The sequence below is a fragment of the Falco naumanni genome, chromosome 14 (genome assembly GCF_017639655.2).
Source record: "Falco naumanni isolate bFalNau1 chromosome 14, bFalNau1.pat, whole genome shotgun sequence".
In the NCBI taxonomy this organism is placed as follows: domain Eukaryota; kingdom Metazoa; phylum Chordata; class Aves; order Falconiformes; family Falconidae; genus Falco; species Falco naumanni.
The window spans coordinates 14,875,150-14,899,079 of record NC_054067.1 but is presented as its reverse complement, the minus strand read 5'-3'; the positions used below and the strand labels follow the sequence as shown (position 1 = coordinate 14,899,079).

Below are 23,930 nucleotides of genomic sequence, written 5' to 3'. Positions count from 1 at the left end.
CTTTGGGGCTAAGCAGTACAGCAGATAAATAGAGGTGGTTTATCAGAGGCCGAGGGTTCAAGTGTGATGCAGGATCAGAAGCAAAATGAACAAAGTCTTGGCTGAGTTCCTATCGCTCAAGTGACGCTGTCTGATAAGCAAATGACTGGTCTCAGAATTGCCTTGGGATCTGCAGCGGTGTCCCATCAGACTGGGCCTCTGCAGGGCATGCCAAGTTCACGGGAGCTGCAGGAAGAATCCCCCTCCAGAGGTAGCTGGCACACCCCTTCCCAGCGTTACCCACCTTGCAGCCGGGTGCCTTTCTTTTGGGAGTGCCTCTTGCAAAGAGTTGAAGTTGATGCCCAGGCATCAGACACAGCACCCTTATGAGGTCTGAGCGGTGTGTCTCAGTTTTGCTGCTGAGTTCTTGGTTGTGACCGTTCCTGCAGGGTGCTGCAGGCACTGCAGGGCTCCCAGTCACTGCAGCCCCTGTGCGTGGGCATCCCCTGGAGGGGAGGAGCAGAGTATCAGGCTCCTGCCTGTGTGTCCTTGTTGGCTGGAGTAATGAGGCAACACCTGGTTGCACATGGAAATATCTGAAGAGTCAGGTGGACTAGATTGCTGAGACTGTTCTGCTCATAGGTCATCATTGCTGTCTGGTAGTAGAGGACAATTCCACTGCACAGCTCCTCTGGACCTTTCTTTCCCTTGTTCGGTCATTGGTTCGACATGGATTTTCTACTAACATCCTGAAGTCTGTGCCTTGAACCTCCCAGGGCCTCCTCTACACTATTGCAGCCCCTTTCTTTCAAAACAGATTAGCACTAGGGTGAGCGAAGAAGTCCCTGGGTATGAAATTGCAATGAGTCAAAGAGGAATTACGCAATCATCTTGATAGCATCTAAATCTGCTAGCTAAATATTTCTCTCTTAACCTCTGTTGTCTCTACCTGCTGGTACACCAAAGGAGCGATAGAGAGAGAACAGAAGTGTCTGGACTTGCAAGCTTATTAAATGCAGAACAAGACACTTAATGAAATCCAGCCCATAGATAAGCTCTTTCAAAGAGACTAGATGAGCAGCATCTACTTCACCTTAAATGAACGATGAGGGTTTTTGAAATGCTGTGTTGAAACAAAGAACATGCATGGTTCGCTGTATTAGCATCCCTTACGTGGTGCAGACATACTGCTAGGTGTGTCTGCCCGTTTGTAGGGTGAGAGATGGCTGCAGGGCTGCATGATGGTAGGGGGACATTAAGCTAAGCTGAGCTGGATAGCTGTCAAAGCACAAGGCTTCCAAATGGGTGAGCTTTGCTAGGGAGCCCTGTATGAGCTAGTTAATTTGTGCTGCATGGCTTTTCCACCAGCCCCTCGCAGCATGCCCTGTGCTGGTCTCATCCTGGTCTTAGCCCTGGGAGTCCTTGACAGGCAACTCTGGAAGGGGATGGTGTGATACTGTTCCTAGAAGCTGGATTTACTATGCCCAGCCTGTCCCTGAAGGGTGTTTCTCTGCCCTGCACAAAACTAATGAAGGAGAATTCGTAACCTCCTCAGCTTGTACCAAAGCCTAATGGCCCTGTCTCTGAGCGTTTGCTAATATCAGATCTAAATCTTCATTTGCTGCAGACAAAGCTAATTTAGGGATTCTTTAATCTTACCTGGGGTGGAAGCAGAGATTAACTGATTATTGTCCTCCATCTACCTCTTGGAATTTTTTTAATAGTGACTGCTTCTCTCTCTCCAGCCCAGCCACCTGGAGGCCTAAGGCACATCTTCAGCAGCACTCCTGTTGGTGGCTGGGGCTCATTGTGGAGTCTCCCCTCTGAGGTCCTCAGACTCTTCTGCAAACATTTTGGAGTGCTGTGCCCTAGACTGCTGTGGTAGTTTCATTTGGTCAAGAGCCTGCTATTGAGTGATCAGCTGCCTGTGGTGTGGTGTTCCCTTCCTTTGGTCCTGGTGCTTGGTCATCGGATCAGCTGGTCAGTCCTGCCTTGCATGTTTGACGACTTCTTGTCCAAAGTAATTCTTCCCACACTTTTTGATGTGATGTGCCCAAACTACAGGAAGGAGAGACAATCAAGACCCATATATTTGTCCTGACCTCTAGGGATGAGATTGGAAAAGCATGTGATCCCCTCCAGAGCTTTTCCTGTGCATGGGCCCATGCTCTGATTTTAGCGTTTGCAGCTCTTTGGGGCTGCCTCATTACTAGTAGCCAAAGCTATTCATGAGCTGTGCACCTTCCTCTGTTTAACAAGAAATCCTCTGTGCTACAGCTGTGTAGGGGGACTGAGCAGGTAAGATACTACAGAGACCAAATTTACTTCGCTTAACTGGCATCCCAGAAAGTGGGATGAACGTTCTTGCAGGGTGACACATGCCCATGCTGCGAAAGGCTACTCCAGGATGCAGCTCAAGCAGCAAACTGTGTCTTCCAGCATTTTGGGAATCTTTATGGGTTCTCTGGCTGCTAATCTCTTAGCCTTGACATTCCAGTCCTAGAGGAGAAGCAAACCCATGCTGCCTCCGTTATGTGCTTGACCTTTGCAGCAGTTGCTGCTGCAAAAGGATAGTCCAAGTGGCGGCATGTCCTTTGGATGGAGGCTGTGATGCCCTGTGGCTTTTGGAGCGTTTGCATCAGCTGTTGCTGGAGCACTGTGTGCTCTTGGAACCGTTGCCAGAATTGCTCTGATCTGACACCAAAGCTGTACAGAAATGGATTATCTCCTCTTAATCGGGAGCATGGAACAAGCTGCTGATTATCCGTCCCCAAAGGGCTGACCAGAAGTAATTTTGGCTCGTAATGCGTAATGCAACAGCGTCAGATCCTCCTGCATTTGTTTGGTTTGCAGACACTGGGAGAAAACTGGAACTTTGGAGTCCCATAATGTATATATCCTGTCTAAATACTTGCTTACGGTATAGCTATGTATGTTCCTGGGGGGTCTCCTGTTGTGATTTAAACCACTAGTCTAATCCCAGTGTAGCAGTAAGATATATATTTTCAGGAGTAAGGGAAATGCCTTTTTGATAAAATAAAAAATACTTTGGGAGTTGTTGGATTCCCCATTGCTAATGTTTTTAGAAGTGAAAATTTGCTGGTTTCTCTGGCATACCTGATTTCAGATATGTGTATGGGCTGCGTTTAGAAACTAGCAGGTGAGATTCTCTGACTATGTAAGCATCTCCCTCTGACAATGACAGCCGTGGGAAAGCCACAAAGCTGTGTGACTGTGACATCTCATGCCACAGAAGCAGCTATAGCAGCTAAGCCTTTCCTTTTTTTTTTTTTTTTTTTTTTTTTTCTTCCCCCTTTAAAATTTCTTTTGCCTTGTCTCATCTTCAGCAGTTAGTGCTCTCCCCTTCCCTCTCCCAGGGATTAATAGCATTAATAGGATTAATGGTGACATTAAGACTGCATAAATGCTTGGTCCCATTCATTAAACTCAAACTTTCACCTCTTTTGCCCTTTCAGGCTGAAGTTTTCCACACTGGGGTCTGTGCTAGCCAAGCAGTGCTTTGGGGAAATTGTTCAGCTGTTTTGAGGAATTGGAGCAGGGACAGGACATAGCCCATAACTCTTCTTGAGCATTTCTGCTGTTCTGTTGCTTTCTAAGTAAGATGTTCTTGGGGGTTTTTTTCTTATTAAAGATGCCTCCTGAATCTCCCAGAAGACCTAGCTGTTGTGCTAGGCCTTTTATGAAGGGAAAAATAGTTTTTTTGTAGGCTGGTTGCAGAGGGATTGGAGAGGACAGAGCCCCAAACCCCTGTGAGCAGAGTGGCTGCTGAGCCTCTGCCCTGTGGGGCCGAGTCCAGCAAGTGGATGCTTATTCTCCTGTCCCTGCATTTGACAAGTGCTTTTGCTGTTGCACTTAAACCAAGTCTTGTCCTTTCTGCGGGGGGAGGCAAGCAAGCTTCTGCAACTCTTGTTGTGTGGGAATGATGTAAGAGATGAACTCTCCAGTGTGAGGTGGTCTGTTTGTGGGCTGGGCTGGCAGTAGGTTTGGTGTTCCCAGCACCCAAGCAACAGAAAGATTTTTACAAAATGGTACAACCCAAGCAAGCATCTGGGAAACTATTAAATGCCCAGAGTCCTGTTTCTGGTCTGCTCCTCCTGACTTTTCCATTAGCATTTAAGATAAAACAAATACAGGAGTGTAAAACAAACCCCCTTTGGGGCAATGAGTGGAATGAAACCAAATCCAAGCAGCAGGAGCTGGCCAGGGGTCCCCATAACTGTGGTGCGTCCACCCCTCTGCTGCATGGGGACCAGGCAGGGGGGCTGGAGAGGGACCCCTGTTTGTGAGTTCCGTGTTTATGTTGGGCAGAGTAGCCTCAGGTGTAAAGTGCAGTTGTACTGTGCTTCTTTGAAGCATCATGGGGTGGCCTTGATCTTCTGGTGTGAGCCCTGTGTTTACTCCTGGGTGCATGAATTAATTCCAGTAACAGGCTGTGGCTGAGTCCGTGTGACTAGTCAAGGAGGGGCATTGGCTAAATGCCTTCCAAACTGTTCTGAAACTAGGGACAAAATGCCCTGGAATGTCATGTCTGAATTGGTAACCCCTGGCTTCCAGCTGCTGTCTCCAGGTAGGAGTTTGCAGGGAGGTGTGTTGGGCCAGTAGGATGAATGGCTGGGAAGCATTAATAACTGGGAATGAGACAAAGGGACAAGGGAAAGCTTTTGGTGGTCTCCCCTCTGCTGCTCCAGGCAGTGTGATGCAAACAGTGAAAGACAAGCCTCACAGGTGCCCAGCCTACTGCTCCTATAGTTAGAATCTGGCAGACCAGAGGGGCTCTCTGCCTTACTGAAATAACTGCCCTTTGGGGACCTTCATCTTGCATTAACTCTTTTCTTGGAGACTGCCTGCAAGAGCAGAGACCTGATGCCTCATCCTGCTCGTGTGCCAGTCCTCCCCCCTGCTCCATGTCCATGGCACCCAGGACTGTGGGCTTAGTCCTGGCTGCCAGCACATTCATCTCTGCAGGAGGCTGCTCCTGGTATTGTGGCACAGCAGGAGCGCCGAGAGGAGAGACCTGGTGGACCTTTGATGCCTACTGTGCCAGAGGTGCGTGGTGTTCGTGCTTCTGAATAAATCTGTGTGTGGTGGAGAGAGCTCTTGCCATTACAACCCATCCCCTGGCAGGTACGCTGATGACTGCATCATTAACGTACAAATAATAGAGTGGTTTTGTCTATCCGTTGCCACTCATGTCTAGATATAAAGGCACAGCCTTGTCCTTTCCTCTCTGGAAAGGGATGGCACCAAACCTCATACTAACCAGGGCAGAAAACAGTGGGAAGATCCTTTAAGTTTTGCAGAAGCAGCAGTTGCTGAGAGCCAGTCCTTCAGACTTGTTTTCAGACCTGTGCTTACCAGAGGTGTAGGGGTGGAGTGATCTCGGAGAAGCAGGAGGGAGCAACCACCAACACGCTTCCTTTAGAAAATGCCACTTGTGGGCTTTTGTTTGTGCTTTCTCACTCACTGCAACAATAATGAAACAAATTGTCTGCTGTCTCTGCAGTGGAAGTTTGTTTATTTGTTTGCACTTAACTGCCTCCTCTCCATCTGGAGATTTTTAAGGAGGTCCGTAGACCACTGTGGTTTTTAGTCTTGCTCGTTGAGAAGGGTGATGCTTGTCTGACAGTTGTGGGGACCAAACCTCTGTTTTGGGAGGCTCAGAAAGATCCTGAGGTCAAGTTATCTTAGAAGAAAGCGATCTCAAAGTGGGGGAGGCTCCTGCCCTGTAGGTTTGGGGTAGAGAGGGAGACTAGATTTTGTAAGTGAGCAAAGACCTCAGCAGTGCGCAAAACCACTTTGTGTATGAGGTTGGAGGGATCAGTCTTCTACCATCAGAACAGCAGTTCTGCTGTTAAGATCACAGGTAAACTGCTGTTACCCTTTTGGTTTTATTCCAAAAGCAAAGGCCTTTATACTTGGCTACAGGAAATGTGCCTGGTGCCCTCTGGTTACTAATTGCTGTCAACCGGTCAATGAGCTATTGTTTGTCTGTTTAAAATTAACTCTCTTTTTCCTCCTTCCTGCACAAAGAGCCACCTAGCCTATGTGTGGGTTTGGTGTGCTTGCATAGTCCTGCAGGCTGCTCCCCTGGATGCTGGTTGAGTTGGTGGCATTTTGAGGTCTTGTGGTGGGCTTCGGGATAAGATATTCCATTGGTGCAGAGCTAGAGCTATTTCGTTAGCGTTAAATATGCTGTAATGTCTTAGCATCCAGCCATATGCATGCTGGATGAACAAATAAGAGAGGTGGCCCTAACTGGAAGAGCTCTCTTTGCAAATATAGTGAGATGAAGGGAACTGAGGTAACAGGAATGAGAAAACCATTCCCACTGTTCAGCAGCATGGGTCCTCCTCAAGCTCTTCAACAGCAATAGGAAGGGAGGCTTGGAGAAATACCTATATGTGAAATACCTTGGTGAGTGTCCCAGAAAGCCCCTCTGAATCAGGGGTATGTGGGAGGCAACCTGAAAGGAGCTCGCTTCTAGATTTTGCAGGTGGTGTTGGCTGTTTGGTGTGGGAAGTCGGTGTGTTGGTACCAAATGGACGTAGGTCAGCAGGTAAAGCAGCTGAGAAGTAGTAGATGTGTTTGAAAGGTCAGCTGGGATTGAGGAATAGGTGCAGTGGAAATTAGATGTGGGGGGCTATGGAGGAAGCAAATGGAGGGAAAAGAAGCAGCAGCAAGGGAGGTGTGTTGGGGAAGACTGTTGTTGAGTTGTGGTCATTAAGAGGAGGATGGAAGAGCTCAGAATGAAGGATCTGCTGCTCGGGGAGGAGGCAGCGTGGGAACAGTGGGAGAAACCTGCTATAGCTGACCCAGAACAGGATGCATGAGCAGTGGCGGTCCCTGGAAATAGGGATGAGGAGGCTGCAAAGTCTGCCTTGTCCTGCTATGTGGGGTGCTGGAGAGCAGGATGGACCAAGAGGGGACCAAGAGCATTTCTGTTGTCGCTGCTTTTCTAATTTGTGGGGTGACTGCTAGATGCAGCAGAATGCAGTGTGCTGCTATTTGCTTCTTGAATCAAAGACTACAGTCTCAGCTGTTTTTTCCTCCTCCTTCGTGGCTTCTTATTCTTCTAACAAGCTTGGTCTCTGTGTGATGGTGGTGATCTTGTGCTGTGTTACATTCTGCCCTGCTCTTCTGGGGTTCTGCCAGCCCCAGGGTGCAGATGGAGATTATGCTCATGGGCCCTCCAGAAACAAGAAGTTGTAGAAATCCTGGGTTCTTGTTTTTTCCCTCCCCTGTGAGGCTGCAGCCCAATTGTTATTGTTGTGAAACCTTTTATTAATCAAGCAGAGTTTGAGGAGATGTTGTCCCTCCTAGCTCTCCAAGGTTTACATGTCGGTGCTGTTGCTGTGACACTGCCATGATTTAAGCCTGTACTATTTCAAACTCTGTGGAAGAGTTCTTCCCATGTCAGTAAGTGCTAACATATGTTTGAAAACAGGACAGAGAAACAGCTTGTGGATTTGCCCTGCCCTTCCTGAGTTCATATTCAATAAATGTGTTAGCACTATGTATTCATCAGTTTCTCAACACTTCTGGAAAAAGGTTGTTAAGCTATGGTTTGTTTTTCCCTGGTGGAAATTACAAATGCGGTATATGCAATAAAGGAAGTGAAGGCATATTAAAAATCGTGAGGCACATTTAGAAAAAAAATAATATCTCTCTTTCCTTTGGAGTAGGTGGTGTGGCTACAAATGAGAGCTGTGAAAATTTGTCTTTTCCCTCCAAATTCCTTTTATCTGTCTGGATTGAATTTCGCTTTGCATGGTAGGAGCAGCTGCAGGGTGGAGTTTGCATCTGCAAATGCACCTCTGTGAAGGCACTGGGCTGGTGCTGGCCCCTCTGCAGCACAGCCTTTGGGGCCATGGCTTGGGCAAGAGCATTCGTCTAGGAATCCATCTTGCTGCTATGGGCATTTTATGAGTAAACCATTTTACAAGAAAATATAATTAATCTCTTTGTGGCAGTGTTCTCCTGTACATACTAGAAAGCATAATTGTCTATACAGACAAGCAAATTAAAGGTTTTGGTAAAACAGACAGTCCTTAATAGTAATCTGGACAACGTATTAAGGGTATACCCAAAAAGCTAGGTGGCAAATTATCTGAAACTAATTAATTGTGTCCATAAAAATTCATCACGTTCCCTCTGCATGCTTGAGCCGGGTTTTATTTGGTTTTTAAGGTGTGTCAAGTAATTGCATGTCTACCTGGTATCTGTTTGCATAGTTGTTCTGTTTGAGGTTTCCAAATTTAGGCCAGTTGAAAACTCAGCTCTAAACTTAAGCAAACCTGGTGCATGGGAAATGTAACATGTCTGGTAGCCTTTGGGAGCAGAAATGTGCGTGGTAGCTCTGGTCTCCGTTTGGAAGGACACCAGCACACCTGAACATGGCCAACAGATGGGCATCTGTAGAGCGCATGTTGGCTCAACAGCCTTGCTGAGCTCTTGGACAAGACTTGCAGCCTTTTTTTTGCACTGCAGGTAAGGTTTGCTATTTTTGTGCTGAGCTCCGGATCGCTTACAGTTTGACTTTGCAGTTGGAAGAGGAGCAAGTGGGGTGCCATGGAGCACTGTGCTTCTCGGTGTGAAATTATTCTCTGAAATAAATGTGTTTCGTTCCTGAAGATCAGCAAAATCAAGGCAAAACTTTGCACTGTGGTTATGGGTTCAATCCTGAGGGCTCCCTGCCTGGGGCATGGCTGGAGGGGCAGAGGACGCCAGTGCTTCACTGCTGCTGAGGGGCAGCGGGTGCTGGTGGTGGCAGGAGGCAGCTCAGGCCAGGCAGTTGTGCTGCTGCTGCTTTTGTCACCAGTGTTCTTGGGGAAATGCCATACCTGCCTGTGGGTGAAGGGGAACGTGCCCCTTTGATGTGTTCATCTAATTTCCAGGAGCTGCCTTTGATTTAGGTAGGACTGTGCCCTACAGCAGCAGGTTGTCCTCATCAAAAGCTCTCTTGTATGAAAATCTCACTCTTCACATGAAAACGTTAGCATGAGGAATAGGAAAATGTTGCATCCCTTCTTACTTAAAAAAAAGGGTATTTTCAGATGAGACCTATGAATCCAAGGTCAAAAATTATTGGGTACAAAAATCAAAGTGGCTACGTTATCTGGAGGTGGATTTGCCCTGTGCCTCGCAGTGGGTGGAGCGGTTGCGTTTCTTCAAGTAGCTTGTGTATCTGCAATTCGGAAGAAAAATTGTTTTGAATTATTCTGGCAGTGGAAACTAATGTCATGTGGAAGCACCTTGGGGGAGTGTGGTGCACTCCTGCACTGGGTTACTGGCAGGGCTGGTCTGCCCTCAAGCTGCAAACAGGTAATACATCTTAATACCTCAAAAAAGGAATTTGCCAACTAACTATGGTTTTGTTTCCCACTGTGCCCTTTTATGGAAGGGTTTGTTCAAAAGCAAAGATTCCACCCACTCCCACCCAGGGTTCTTATTGCAGAAATACCAGGTATGTCACATCCAGTCTTTCTTACAGTTTTATGACATCTCTAGGGTTTCCTGAGTGTTGGCTATTTAAATTCTAACCTGAAATTCTAATGTGTTAAAAGAGTAAACAGAGCCCAGAGCTGTAGATTGCTTGACTGCAGATTACAGCCTCTTCTATCTCTAAAAGTTAATTGCATTGGAAATGTTATCTTCCTTTGAACATCAAAGTCCGTAGCATCCACAGGATTTATTTTGCAATACAGACAAATTTTAAACTTTCTTCTTGATGTTAGGAACGGTTTTGTAGCTCTGGTCCCACTGGACAGCTTGGCTGGGCTCTGTGGGTGGCAGCGCTGGTATCTTTGCCCCTGCACTCACCCTCCCGAGCATCACCCTGAGCAACAAGATGACTTTTCATCAGCAGGGCTTAGCTGAGATGGGCTGAAGCAGTAAAATGTGGACTTGCTCCCATATCGGGTTGGACCAGAGCTGGCTGAGCCATGTTAGTCCAGCACCTTCTCTATGGCCCATCCCCTCTGTGTAACCCAGACATCTCTCCATGCTCTGCTCTTAGCTGGGAGAACCAGGGAGACTTTCCAGCCACGTGCTGCTTCTGCAGGTCAGTTTGTGAAGCCCTTTCCCGTCGGTGTGTGTGCTTTTATGCCTGTTTGTGGACAGAGGGGCCAGCCCTTGTTCTGGGAGTTTAAACAAGATAACTGGAGGGAAAAGAAAGAGAGCCTGCCATCTCTCTAGATAGCAGTGTCTTGGGGAGTACTGGCAAAGTATGATTCGTTGTCTGTGAAAAACGTTTGCGTTTGACAGCTTTTCACAGGAAGCCTGTCAGAGTGATAATTTAATGAGTACAGATTGCTTGCGACACAGCTGTAAAACATGCTTTTAGAGTGCTGTAAAATAAGCAACCAAGGCTTTTGTGTGTTTGCTTTGTTTGAGAACAAGTCAACTTCTAATACAAATGAAAGGTGGTCATTTATTTCACCCAGCAAACAGTCAAGACGTAAGAGAGGAAGCTGCCATTTTTCTTCTTGTGGTGGCAAGGTTAATGCTGGGTTATGTTGGTGTTTGCTAATCAGCTCGTTTCTGTGAAGGGGAGAATTAATATCTAATTAGATGTAGGGAGTTACTAGTCAGATTAGCATTTAAGCCATAAAAAGGACTCTTGGGCTTTCTTCTCTTCATTGCAGACGCCTTTGCCCATGGTTTGCACAGAGAAAAGCTTAATGTTCCTTCCTGTGCCCAAGCTGATTTCTTGATGGGAAGACAGAAACTGAGGATGAAGATTTACAGTATGCCAACAGCTCGAGTAAAACTTATCTATATATAATCTCATTTAATTGCTGCTGCTGCTGCCCAAGTTGAGTGCTGTGCATTGCATGGGGGAAGATGTTGCCATGCACATCCCACTGCTGGGTCTATCCCTGCTTGCTGGTGTGGGGTGGCTCCTTGTCCCTGGTGCCGTGCTCAGCACCCCTCCTCTCTACCTTTTCCCAACCCCGTGCCCACTCCAGGAGCCGTGAGGTGCCAGTGAGGCCACCCGTGGGCTAAGCTGTTGGTGCCAGTCACCAGGGCATCCCATGCAGCACAGTTTGGGGATGCAGGCATATGCTGGCAGGGAAGCTTCACTGGGCAGGAGGGTGGGTGCTGCCTCTGTGCTACAGACACACAGCCCCTCCTCTGTCCCCCTCCCCTTCTTATTTGGAAAGTGGCACCTAAATGGGTGTTTTCTGCCTACGGAAGTGCTGGCTAGTAAGTGGTGCCTTCTTCAGCGGTGTTGTGTTGGGGTTTTAGAAGTGGCTGGTTTTCTTGTGAAGTTTTTGTTTCTTTTATTTACCTTCCTTTTGGGCAAGGAGAAGCTGCTGGCTGGAAGACTGCAGGTGTGCAGGTATATGCTGCTAATTAGGTTGCCTTTTTTTCTTTTCAGGATAATTAATGAACACACTTGGTTCTAGCCCACATGAAAAATTGCTAAGAGATGAAGGGCTCTAAAGCCTGGATGTGGTTTATTCAACTTCCACTTTGGAGTGTAACCAATAAAATGAGTTTGGGCAGGAGAATAACTCAGTTATGGTAATATGGATGTATTACTTGAGATAACTTCCTTGGCTCAAAACACTGGTTTTGGTTCCTTTAGACTGGTGGTTGGAACTATTTAACAGATTTCCCATCAATATGGTATGTAATTCTTCTGAAGAATTTGCTGATGCATCTGCCAGCTCTTGTGCCTGGCACAAAAGTATTTAAATAAACTACTTATTTGTGATGCTAAAAGGTCTGAGCAAAGGAAGGAAGTGAGCCTTCAAAATGATTAAGTGAATTAGAAATTAATATACACCAAGCTAATCTCTATAGTATAAACTCAACAGAAAAAAATCTTCCTGGAGAGGAAATGCCAGTCATGGGAACGAAAGTGGAGGTTCCTGCTGATATTGGACAGAGGATGTGTTGGGTGTTTGAAATCAATCTCTTCTTCCCTGGATCATTTCTCTTGTGCTCCTAAGAGGCTGCATTATATACAGCCATGTCAGGCACTGAGCCCCATGACTTTGTTCGTCAGGAACTTGAAGAATGTTTCAGTTTTTCCAGAAGATGTTTTCCGTGTTAGGCTTTGTTTGTACTGGAGCACTTTGAAGACGAAAATCTGAACTTAGGCATACTTTTAATATGTTTTAACAAGGTTTAAATTCACACTAGGCCAAAATATCGGCCCCCCCCAACAACTTCTGGCTTTAAACATTACTCCTTTGAGGATTAAAAAAACCCACAGAGGCATGTTTGATTAAAAAATATTTATTGAATATGAGTCACAGAAAAGCAGAGGTCAGAATCCTCAATTGCTGATGGCATGCATAAAATAATATGCTTCTTGACTGCGCTGTGGCGGTGGAGAGGCTGCGCCTGTGCCCCAGTGTCTCGCTTGGGGCTGGGGCAAACGGGTGGCAGCCTGGCGTGAGCACCACCGGCATGTGATGGTTTGTCCCAGTGGCACCTACCCTTGCTCTCCTTAGCTCCTTCCCAAGGCCACATAGTGTGGAGTTTTGTTCCAAAATTGCCCAGATGCACTTGGCTTAATGGACCCCTCCCCTGTCTTTTAAATAATCTACACAGAGTCTCCAAGGCAAAGACTTTGTGTTTTTGCTTAGAGCCACATGCCAAGGCTTCAGTGGTGCTGTCTTGGCAAGGGATGTTCTTTAAACTGACCTGGCGGTTGCATCTGATGTGCCAGATCAGCTTGTTACTGGAGTTGGAGATGTGTGTGGCGCTGCCAAGACACGGTGACAGTGCTTCAGCAGTGGCCGTTCTCCAGCACCAGGCTGTCTGGTGCTCTGGGAGGGTGAGCTGAAATGGGGATTTGCTTTTAAGTGATGAAACCCAGGGGCCCCTGTGTGTCCTTTGTAATCTGAAAAATCTCGTCATTCTTATGCCAAGTGTTTAGCATTTGGATTTTGAGCAAATTCTGGCTTAATTGTCGTGGGGTTTTTTTTTGTACTGCTAAACATCTGAAGCCCTGTCTGTAATCATGACCATTTAGGTAATTAGAGACAGGCTCTGCCCTGAGAGATGATAAACTTGCAAGATGAGAGAAAGAACCCACAGGTAGATTTTGGGGTTTGTCTTTGAATTTATTAAAATTTGTTCATTTTTGAGGCTGGTTTATGATCGTTTCAGAAAGTTAATTGATGAGAACTGAAAAGAAAAGACCCTTTTGTGCAAAATACCTGTTTAACAAAAAGACCACCTTTTTTGCTTTCTGCTTTCTGATATTCTTGTGCTTTGAAATGACGACTTTTAAGATGGCTGAATGGTAACATAAGAAACTGGCTCCCCCCCTCCCCCCCCTTTTGTCATGGTATTCAGATTTGCATCAAAAGAGACTTCATTCATGCAAGTCTTTTGATCTGGAGAGAGGTTTGGCGGAGGGTGTTTTATGAAGTGTAATAAAAAAATTTTGAGATACAGAAATTGTTTGAAAATCTTTGGGAGTCCTTTAACCTTACATTTCATTTGGATGAGGGTCTTGTGCTGAATTTTCCAGTTAAGCAATTGCAATGGTTGTAGAAGTGTGTGAACACACAATCCAATGCCTGTGTTTACCACATCTTCTCTTCCTCTTTTCTAGAGTTCTTCAAAGAACTTCTCGAAAATGCTGAGAAGTCGCTGAATGACATGTTTGTGCGGACATATGGCCGTTTGTACATGCAGAACTCAGAGCTGTTCAAGGACCTCTTCGTGGAGCTGAAGCGGTACTATGTGGGCGGCAACGTCAACCTGGAGGAGATGCTCAACGAGTTCTGGGCACGCTTACTGGAGCGCATGTTCCGGCTGGTCAATCCCCAGTACCACTTCACGGACGAGTACCTCGAGTGCGTTAGCAAGTACACCGAGCAGCTGAAGCCTTTCGGGGACGTGCCGAGGAAGCTCAAGCTACAAGTCACACGAGCATTTGTGGCTGCCCGCACCTTCGCGCAGGGCCTTGCCGTCGCAAGGGACGTTGTGAGCAAAGTGTCTGCGGTGAGCTCTGTCTTGTGATAATTCCCAAGTCCCGTGGACCTGTGATGGGTAGCATCTTTCCCTGTTGTCCTGACTAGGTACCCAAAGGTGTTGGTGGTAGTTGAGCACAGGTGGGACTGCACTCCATCTGTGTAGGCTGTGCCCTTGGTCACGTTCTGGGCACACCACCATCTAGTGCTGCATCCCAGCAGCAGGGATGTTCCCCAGGTTGATGCTGTCCTCCTGTCCGGGGTACAGCAACGAGCAGGAAATTAAATATCTTCTGCAGTGGAAATAACAATGTTTGCTTGTGTAATGGCCCTATCTTCTTCTTAATATTGCCTTCAAATTACAGAGAGTCATGGATACTGTGCGCATCTATTATGGAGCAGCTGATGATTTGCTCCTTGCTCCCAGGCATGGGGAGAGGCTGTTCGCATGAGCAAACAGTACTTTTATGATAACAGTAAGCTGGAGCCATGGGCACAGGGCAGGAGCCAGCTGTACTTTGTGCCACACACACTGCATGAGTTACAGCTCAGACTTTCATGATAAAGTAAATTCTTTTTCTGATCAAATAGCTATGTATTGGTCACTTAAATGTTTACCTCCCTCTTCTTATAAACCACTTTGAAGTGGTTTAAGTGAGGTGATTTTTTTTTTTTTTTGACACGAGATTTGTCTTTAATTTTAGTCCCAGTTGTATGGTACAGGGAACAGGTGTAGTCAATAATCCGTTTAAAGTGATTGTGTAAGATAATAAATATTAGTGATTTCCTTTTAAAAAAACTCAGCTCATTTCCTGTGGGCTATAGAAGATTTAGTATAATCATTTAATCGGGCAGAGAGGTTTACTTTCTGTCTGCCTGCTTACAGAGTAGTGAAACCCCAGGCTTAAAGGGCGGGCAGTAGTTTGAATCCCCCTAAGTGCCACGAAAAAAAAAGTAGTAAACCATAAAAGAATAGCCGTTCAGGTACTTTTAGAAGCAGAATGCAATTTTGGAGGCAGCACAAGCAGCATCCTTAAGTGAGATAATAATTCATATTGCTTTGACTTTACAGGGGTAATATTAAAATACTCTATCTCTCTAGAAAGAAAAAAAAATTGTTTCCATGTTAATTTTTCTCAAAGAGAAGTGAGGAAAACAGCCTGTGATAAGCCTTGTATATGTGCGATAGGGCAGAGAATATTAGCAAGGGAAGAGTTGCTATACTAATATGCAGGCTCCAGGAGCGAGTTGTAAGTTAGCAGGGGCAGGTTTAGGTCCTTGGGCACTTTGACTCCCCGTTTAATAGTGATGACTCTCATGTTATGTCTGCGTGCTGCTGGTTGAGGATAAGACCACAAAATCCTTCAGCCTCGGGAACACTGTCCTGTGGTGGGAAGAATATGTGGGAGGGAGGGTCGGTGCTGGATGAGGCTAAGCATAGTGTCTCCCTGCCAGGTCACTGGCCAAGCCTGCCAACCTTTTGGTTGGGGTTTCAGATTTGGTGGCTCTTATTTCTGGCTGTGTGGCAGATACTGTGGTCAGGGGATGGGGTTTGCACTGCTGGAGAGAGCAGATGAAGTATTTGGGTGGGAGGTCCGTCTGTTAAGCTCCAGTATGGTTTTCGGGAATGTGCAATCACTTGATAGGCAGTAAACGTGCATGGGTGAGGGATCGTGTTTATACTCCATCTGCTCAGAATTCATCAAATCGTCTCCAGACTTGACACGGGACCACGAGGGCTACAGTCCCCGCATCTGTTATGAATCAGAGTCGTGAACCCAAGGTGGCATCGTGATTTCTCTTTCCCTTTTGAAGATCCTTGAGTGTAGAGTTGCCTTCAACCCTAGAATTAATTGCTCGAGTGTGGAAGGTTACCCAGAGACGAACTCAGCTGCAAAAATAGCTCACACACCGTGGACGATCACAGTTACTGCACTTTCCACTTCACTTTCACAAGTTGCACTGGAAATCGTGCAACAGAGACACTTTTCCAAGCAGCAGCAAAACTCCCTGCTGCTGATCACCTAAGCTTTAGTTGCAGCAGTAGAAGGAATAATAATCTTTTATTAATTGTGAGTTCTAATCTGATTCAGTGGAAATTTAACATCACGTTTCTGCAAGACACAATGGGAAATTCTGTATGTGAGTTTAAAAGCTGATGTGTTTATGCCTGCTGCTTTGTGGTTGTGTTTTGGGGCATCCCACATTACATATAGATTAGCCTGGCTTTGCTGAGCTCTGTATAATGACTCTATTGACTCTGCTTTCTTATTATTTTTACTCAGGAGTTATAGTGGGATGACTGCTTATACCAGGGATTAACTTGAGGGATAAATCTTCTATTCTTCTTTATGAAAAAATGTCCAAAGTAATGCAAATTAGATTTACTTTTAATGTGTTTTGTAACAAGGAAGTTAAAAATGCTTAATTGAAAATCCTCAGGAGGAGAAATACAAACTACTGCAAGACCCAGCTGCTTTTTACTTTCCTGGGGTGCTATGAGGAAAGCAAAGAGCACTTTATGGTAGAATGGTCTTGATGTTTTTTTAATGATCCTATATATTTTTACATCTTCACTAGGGAGATGCATTTAAAAAGGTATTGTTCTTGCATGAGTTTGGAAGTAAAGGGGGAAAGGAAGAGGAAATATTGAAAAGCTGTGAGTATGCTTGATTTCTGAGCCAGAATTATAGGAAATAACTTTGAATTTGACCTTGGAAGAAGCAGAAGCTGTGTGCTGCTGCCCAAGCACACAACAGTAAGAAAGCTGTATGGTTTTGAGAGAAAGCACAGACTTTTGCAAACTGCATTTAAATGCCATGGTTTTGATGCTCAAGTCTTCACCCCTCAAATTCCCTCCTTTGGAATGAAAAAGTACAAAATTCTCTAAATCTGTCCTGAACAGCAGGTCTGAGAAGAAAACCTAGGATGCTAGAGATGTCCTGCATCTGAGGTGGGCTGCAAGGGGCTGGGGGCCTCCAGTGCTTCCCTCTGCCATCTGCTGACGCGTGGTGCTTTCTCTCTGACCTTCCTGCCCCTGCCTTTGGGAGACGGAAATATCTCCATCCCCTAATCGCTCACTTGCTACTTAGCCCTCGACAAGCACTAAAATCAGCCGGGTTAAATTGCTGCCAGCAGTGACATTTCCTGCCCCAGTCAGGGGTGGAAAAAAGGAACAAATACAAGCCAGAGCCCAGAGTGACTGAAAAAGGATGAGAACCTGCAACTGGGCAGTTCTCAAGCTGCAGAGATGTTCCCTTAATTAGTCAACATGTGATTAGATCTCAGCCTGGTCGAGGGTCATGAAACCTTTGAGAGCAAAGCGCCCAGGGGCTTGCTGAGGGCAGGTCAACTATAGGTATGGGGTGGAGGTCCCTGTTGAGGGGGGAGAAGAAGGTGAAGTCGAGGATTGAGCCCCCTGACAGCATTTTGTAGGGTCAGGAGGAGCCTGCTTGACCCATGGGCTGGGAGGGGAGGTCAGCAGCGGAGGAGTGTGAAGGGTGAAGTGTGCAGCCACTTGACATCAAATCCCTGTGTTTGTGTCACTGTGTCTCTGCAGAGTTGTGAATGGGGACATGCAGATGGGACCTCCTGCAGTTGCAGTGGTGGTGAGAATTTTCTGCAGCCCCCCAGGAGATTGATGATGATGAACTGTTGTTTTGGGATTCTTTTACCACTTTTGCCCTTGTGTCCGATGGTGTGAGGAACTGCTGGGAGCTCTGGAGGCTCCCAAATCGCCTCCCTGACGGGCGTTTGCGTGCTTGGGGAGCCACATGAGGTGCAACCAAAGCAGCAGGGCCATTGGAAAAGGGGCTTGCAGCCCGGCCATGGGAAACGTGGAAAGATGACTACTTCAAAGTTGTATGCAAGAAAGAGCGTTTAATTTCGAAGCACAAATATGAGCTGTATGAAATAATGCACAGCTTCATATGAAGAATACACCTACCTCCTCTGTCTGCTGTCCTCAAGAGACATTAACAGCTGAGAGGAAGCTGCTGGAGATGTTCGCAGTGGGTGGAGAAGGCTCGGCTTCCTTGGTATCAGCATTTCTTCCCTAATAAATTGTGATGATAGCAGCCAAGGAGGGCATGTTCTTCAAAGCGTTTATGGTGGATGGTTGCAGCGGGGACAGGTGATTGCCTTCCCACAGCTGTTCCAAAGCTGGAGTGAGAGCCCGGTGGCTTTTTAACCTCTTTTGCTCTGATCTGCCTCATCTTTACTCAGGCTTCTATGGAGCACAAGTTGAAGCTCTGAACCTGCATAAACCAACCTACTTGCTGGCCTGTGTGAGCTCCCTTACCTCCAGCTGCATCTCCAGAGCTGTGGCTCCTACCCTTCTCTGCGTGGATGCTGCATGTGGACCAGACATTAGCTTAGGAAAAGCGGTGATGAAAATAATGAAACAAGAATTAAGGCCTGTATCATCAAAAACATAAGGGCACTGAGCTCCCATTTCATTAAAAATAGTGCCCCTATTAATTACCTTTTGAGGCTCTAAAAGTTTAGGCAGAGAGCAAAGGTCCAGTCTCCCTTTGTGCAGTCTTTGCCCTTGGTTTGACTTGAAGGGGAATGTGACCTTAATCCTTCTTCAGGAAGAAGTTCATATCCCTGTACCCCATGAAGCTGGGCAGACTTCAGGCAAGAGGAGACCCCTCCCAGGGAAGTGACAATAAATGAAATGTGTTGCTTGCGTGTACTGAGGGGAGATGGGGTGCAGATCATGCTGCTTCATGGGCAACTGAGGAAGAGCCGAGGAGCCCTTTCAGTGTTGCGGAGGGACCTCCAAAGAAGCAGCGCTGTCCAGGCAGCAAGTTGCAAGCTGTGGGGCCGGACCAGGGGGCTGCCATACATAAGGATGTTGCCTTCCATGTGCCAAGGGCAAACGTCAATGCAGAAAACAATACCAAGCACTTCTCCATATCAAAGATGACCCTGAGAAGACCTGCCAAGAATGTGGCTGCATCTGCCTCTGCTCCCGTGATCTGAGGGTCTGCACTAGGCATAGCCTTCAAAGCATGCTCGAGCAGCAATCATCACGGATTTGACAGGCTGAGGGTGCACGTGGATGTGACAGTGGGTTTGGAGCTGATGGCATCATGCAGGAGTGTTTCAGTCCACCGGTTTGGGTTTTGGGGTATTTTTTTGTTCGTTTTTTTCAGGGTTTTTTTCTTTCTTTGCCTCGCCCTGCGCTGTGTTTTCAACATTAGCAGCAGAACCGATGTGAGGGATAACTAAGGAAGTTTTTGGGTATAGCTGCCAAGATGAAATGTTCTTGCTGTTTTGCTCATTAAAGCAAACAAAACACTTCTAAAAATCTGTGTCTCTGGGTCAAGGAAAGGCAGGTGCTGCAGAGATCAAGCTTTGTGTGAAAGGCACATTGGTCCCGAGGACACGGAGTGCAGAAGATGCTAACGCTGGCATCTCTCCATAAGCGTTCAGTGGAAGAGGCATCCACTTGGCACCCTGGGGTCCCCTCTGCCCTGTGTGGGCTGGAGGTGCCAATGGGGAGGATAAGCACGCAGTGCTCCTGTTTTGACTTGTTAATGTTAAGACTGAGCTGGTTGAGTGGCTGGTGGTGTGATTCTTGGGAGCTCTGCTGTTCCTCTCTGGCAGTGTCACATCTGGGTGGGGTTGGGGGGAGGTAAAGCAAGCTGTAAGTAGGGAGTAGAGCATAAGTGTAGTCTTGAAATTTTCCTTGCCCAAGATAAAGCTGCAGCATGCACTGCCATGGGTAGCAAATACTGACAAGGCACAGAGCTGTGCAGTTCCCAAATATCACTCCTAAACGTGCTCCCTTGTGCAAGACCTCGGAGGCTCAACTTTGTGGTTGAACCAGATGCTTTCTAAATTATTTGTGTGCTAGCACTGGGCCAGCAAAATTGGTTAAACGTGTAGTGAATTCCAGAACACTTTCATTGGAATATTTGGGGTGGGGAAGCAAACCATGAGCCTCCGGAGTGATTCTCTGCTTCACAATGAGCTGAATGTCTGGACTGGCATGGGCCAGGATGATGCTCTTGCACAACGCTGAGGGAAGGAAAAAGTGATACAAGTAAGGCTGTGTTGGTCCCAAAAATCGGTGACGCTTCACTTGTCTAAATTGGCTGCTCACCTGGAACATCCCACAGTCCTTCAGTCAGCTTTGGAATTACTTTAAGTCATGAAATCATCTTTCCATGTCACTGGGAAGTTACTCCTTCAGTATTCCTTATGCAGTGTTGCATATATATGCCCTAATTCATTTTTTTCTCCAAAGAAAACACGGTATAAATCAAAAGTAATTTCACTGCATTTACTTTCAGATTGTTGGATTTTTATGTTTTCTGGTGGCTGTGCTGCTGGCATGGCAACACTGTTGTTGTGCAAGCTTGGAAAATAAGAAAGCCTGAGTTATCAGTGTTATTATAAATAGTTATTAAAGCTGACAGGATTTTAAATATTGTTATTAACATTCTTAATGTTAACTTGAGGGTAGAGTGAGAGAATAGAATGTGGCTCCGGCTGTCTGGCAGCTGGTGGGAGCTCCCCGCAGGACCATCCATGGCTGGAGCTCTGTCATCCTTCCTCCTTCCTCAGCTATTCCTTGCCTTTGGAAAGAGGGGGAAGAGAAGCTGGTTGCTTCTTTGAGCTTTTGTCTGCTTGCACAGATTGGTTTATCTTTGAGTTTTGGTGGCTTTGTGGTAGGCTGTTAACAAGGCGTTTCACTTGATAGGTGTGTACTTCAGTGGTGTAGTTTCTACCAGATGTATGCATGCAGATGTAATTGCCAACAAGCTGGAAAAGGCTAAGGATGTAAGGCAGTTTCCCTTATGTGAAAATGAAGCAGGATGGGTATGACAAGGTACCAACTAAAACTAGATTTTATTATACCAAGAGCATGTCTTTTTTTACAAGAATGTGATTGTACCTTCAACAGTCAATGGAATTTGGGAGGCTATTTCAACAAACGTGATATGAAGCATTTGAATTAAGCCCAGAATTGTTTGCTTTTCACTTAATTTTTGTGAATTGTGTGTGAATCTGTATTTTTAAGGAGCAAGATCAATACGAATGTGAAGATTGGTGCCAAAACACATCTGTTAGCAGCTTTTAATCTTCACGTTTGACAAAGCATATAGATATGGACAAATTGTAATTTACATGATGAAACCACAGGGTGATGGATTGCTGCAGTGGTGTGGAACGCCACGGAAAGGAAATAAATTTCACAAGATAAAAGGAAGGGGTTGGAGTGCATTTACTTCTATTAGAAGTTTTTACAGGGTATGAGCACTATAGCGTAGTACTACCTGGGCTCAAATCTACTAGAGTAAATCCTCTTCAGCAAATAAAGCTTTCTGCTTTATTAGAAAGGAGATTATTTGGTTTTGAGGGTCATTCTAGAGTAGAGTTTGAATGAACTTGGATTGCTTTCCAAGATAAACACAACCCCAGAACAAAGCATATCTGGGTTTACGGTTACATACAATGGTGTTTTAAGAGCTTGCACCTGGCGTGGCAGAGTGAACATTAAAAGCTTGTGAAGAATTGCCAGTGCAACATATGGCACATCCCACTGACAGATCCAGAGTTGGTCTGGACTGGGTATGGGCCCCTTGCCAGGGGTTAAGGTTCTCATTGCTGCGATACACAGCAGTTAAGCATTTATCACTGTTGTAATGAGGTGTAATTGCTCATAATCTTCCACGAAACTCTCTTGGAGGTGATCTGTGTTTGTGCCTTCCTGTTGCTTTCTGACACCATAAAACGTCAGATCTGGACTGATGAATTTCCCCTCTTTGTCTTCCTCTTCATCTGCAACTGTATTGCAAACTAACATCATCTCTGTGGGTTACGTCCATTGCTAGTTAGGGCTCGGTTTGGCAGTCGCTGCAGGCTGGGGTTTGTCTTTTCTTTGTCCCCTTTGCCATCACCCTCTGCTCAGCTCTGTAGGGCTCAGAGCTGCAAACCTATGCGGGCAAGGAAGCAAAACCCCCTTTGCTTTTAAAATCATCCTGGGTCTTTGTTCAAAGGACCTAATCCGACTGACCATCCCAAGTTGTCTGCCGTGGAACGTGGGAAAGCGGCTTCAGTTTCCCATGCATCTGCTGGGATTCATAAAGATCAACCCCTATGAAATATCAAAGCCGGGGGATGCTGCAGGATTGCAGTCGCGAGCGGGGAACCTAAGATGGGAAGCTGCCTCCTGGGTCACTGCTGGGCGGGTGATTTTCTGCAACACGCTGCCATGCAATCCCGTGCCATGCATGATGGGGTTGGGAAGTATCCTGCTCCTCGTCCCACTTCAAACTGCTCTAGCACCTGGCTGGTGCTGTCAGCATTTTCATAATTTTCTTCCTGAGGAGGATGCAGAGCACTTCTTTGAGGGCCAGTAGTGCTAGGATAGCCAGGATTTACTGATAAGCCTCAGGACTAGGTGTGGAGGTCCTGGCATCTACCACCAAATGACATAAAGGGATGTTTATCAGAGAAACTGCTAAACTGGGGCATCCTTCAGAGCTCTGTCTCTGGGTGCGAGATGGTATTTAGTTCTCTCTTCTCTTCTCCCCCCCCCCCCCCCCCCGCAACTTTTTGTTATGCAAGGACTGCGCCATCTGGATGGCAGATGATACCTTTACATTTGTCTGTTTTCAGTTTTCTAACTATAAATCATCTGATCTGGCTGGTTTCTGTTGCTTGAGTTCTTCCAGTGTTTGAACTAGCTCTGCTTTAAAGCCATGCTGCCCCAATAGGGAGCTTTCTGCTGGGGCTCCTGCTGCTTCTTCCAAATATAAATATATATATATATGCGCCCTGAAACGTCTGAATCTGATTCCCCCCACCCACAAACAGCTTTCTACATTGTGTCTCCTTTTGCTCAGCCAAACGGGCTCTTTGTGGACAAAAGAGGGGTAAAGTGATGTCTGAACAAACATTGTTGGCCAGCCAAAATCCAACGCTGAGTTCCATCAACTGCAGAAAATTGTCCTGTCTTTCTAAGTTTCCTTGCCTACTGAAGAGAAACTGTGATCTTTCTGGAGTTGTCAGAAACACAACGGATTTTTATCTGTCATCTTTTTTTATAAGAAAAGAGGGTTTAAGAATCTGCTGATGATATAGCAAAGCCAGCCTGATTATATAGTGGTGTTTTTGTTTTCTGGTTTGTTTCTGTTAAAATCTGTTGCCTCTTAGTTTCATGTGCTGCCAACTAGTTGATTGTGTTCAGTTTCTCCATAGCCCTTGTGCTGAGATGGGATTCACAATAGTAAGGTCCTCAGCGTACATGTGGTACCAGGTCTTCCTCGTATATGTTCATTGCCATTCAGTCCTGTCACCCTTTTTGCCATGAAGTTAGTTTCCAGACCTCCAGCAGATGAGGTGTGGAGGCCATCCACATCTCCAGCCACTCGTACTGAATGACATAATGACTTCTTCCTCGGGGCTGTGTGTGTATCTCCTTCAGCACGGTCTTGGATCATAACGTATTGAGAGCACTCGCCATAAACACCTTACAAGAAGTCTCAAGTGCATTGCTTAAAACACCAGAGACCACTTCTATTTTGTCCGTGTATCTCTGATCATATCTTAATTTTCCTTTTTCACGTGTGGCTAATTAACACTTAAACTTGCTCTTGAGGGAGCTTCTCTGTTCAGTGCTATAGGTGGACCCACCATGTGGTTGGTGCTAGTATGTGGTGCTGGAGCGAATGCTCCTCAGACCGGCTGGGTGGAAATGGTTTCAATGAATGTTTTGAAGCTGGGCCAGAGAGTGAATCAAACATGAATGACCATGAGTCACTTTGGAAAATAGCCCTGTCAAGGGCTCAGGGTGTGTGGGGGTGACGTGCCTGCTGCAGATAGCTCCGCTTGCGCGCCCAGCAGTTGCACATTGGCTTCGAGGGTCCTCCCAGCTTGTCCCCAGCAGTGGGGCTGTGGCTGCCACCTCCTTCAGGTGTGGGGAACAGCGTTATTTAGCATGACGAGTGCTGACTATAAATGAACCTGGGTATCTGT

General features: G+C 46.3%; 1 protein-coding gene across 1 annotated transcript in view; it reads left to right on the top strand.

The window, feature by feature from the left end:
• Positions 1 to 23,930, top strand: part of GPC4 (glypican 4) — a 69,165-nt gene that overhangs the window by 32,027 nt on the left and 13,208 nt on the right. The window contains exon 3 of the mRNA XM_040614476.1: positions 13,577 to 13,968. Within this exon, the coding sequence (XP_040470410.1) occupies positions 13,577 to 13,968 (392 nt within the window). The remainder of the gene's footprint in view (positions 1 to 13,576; positions 13,969 to 23,930) is intronic.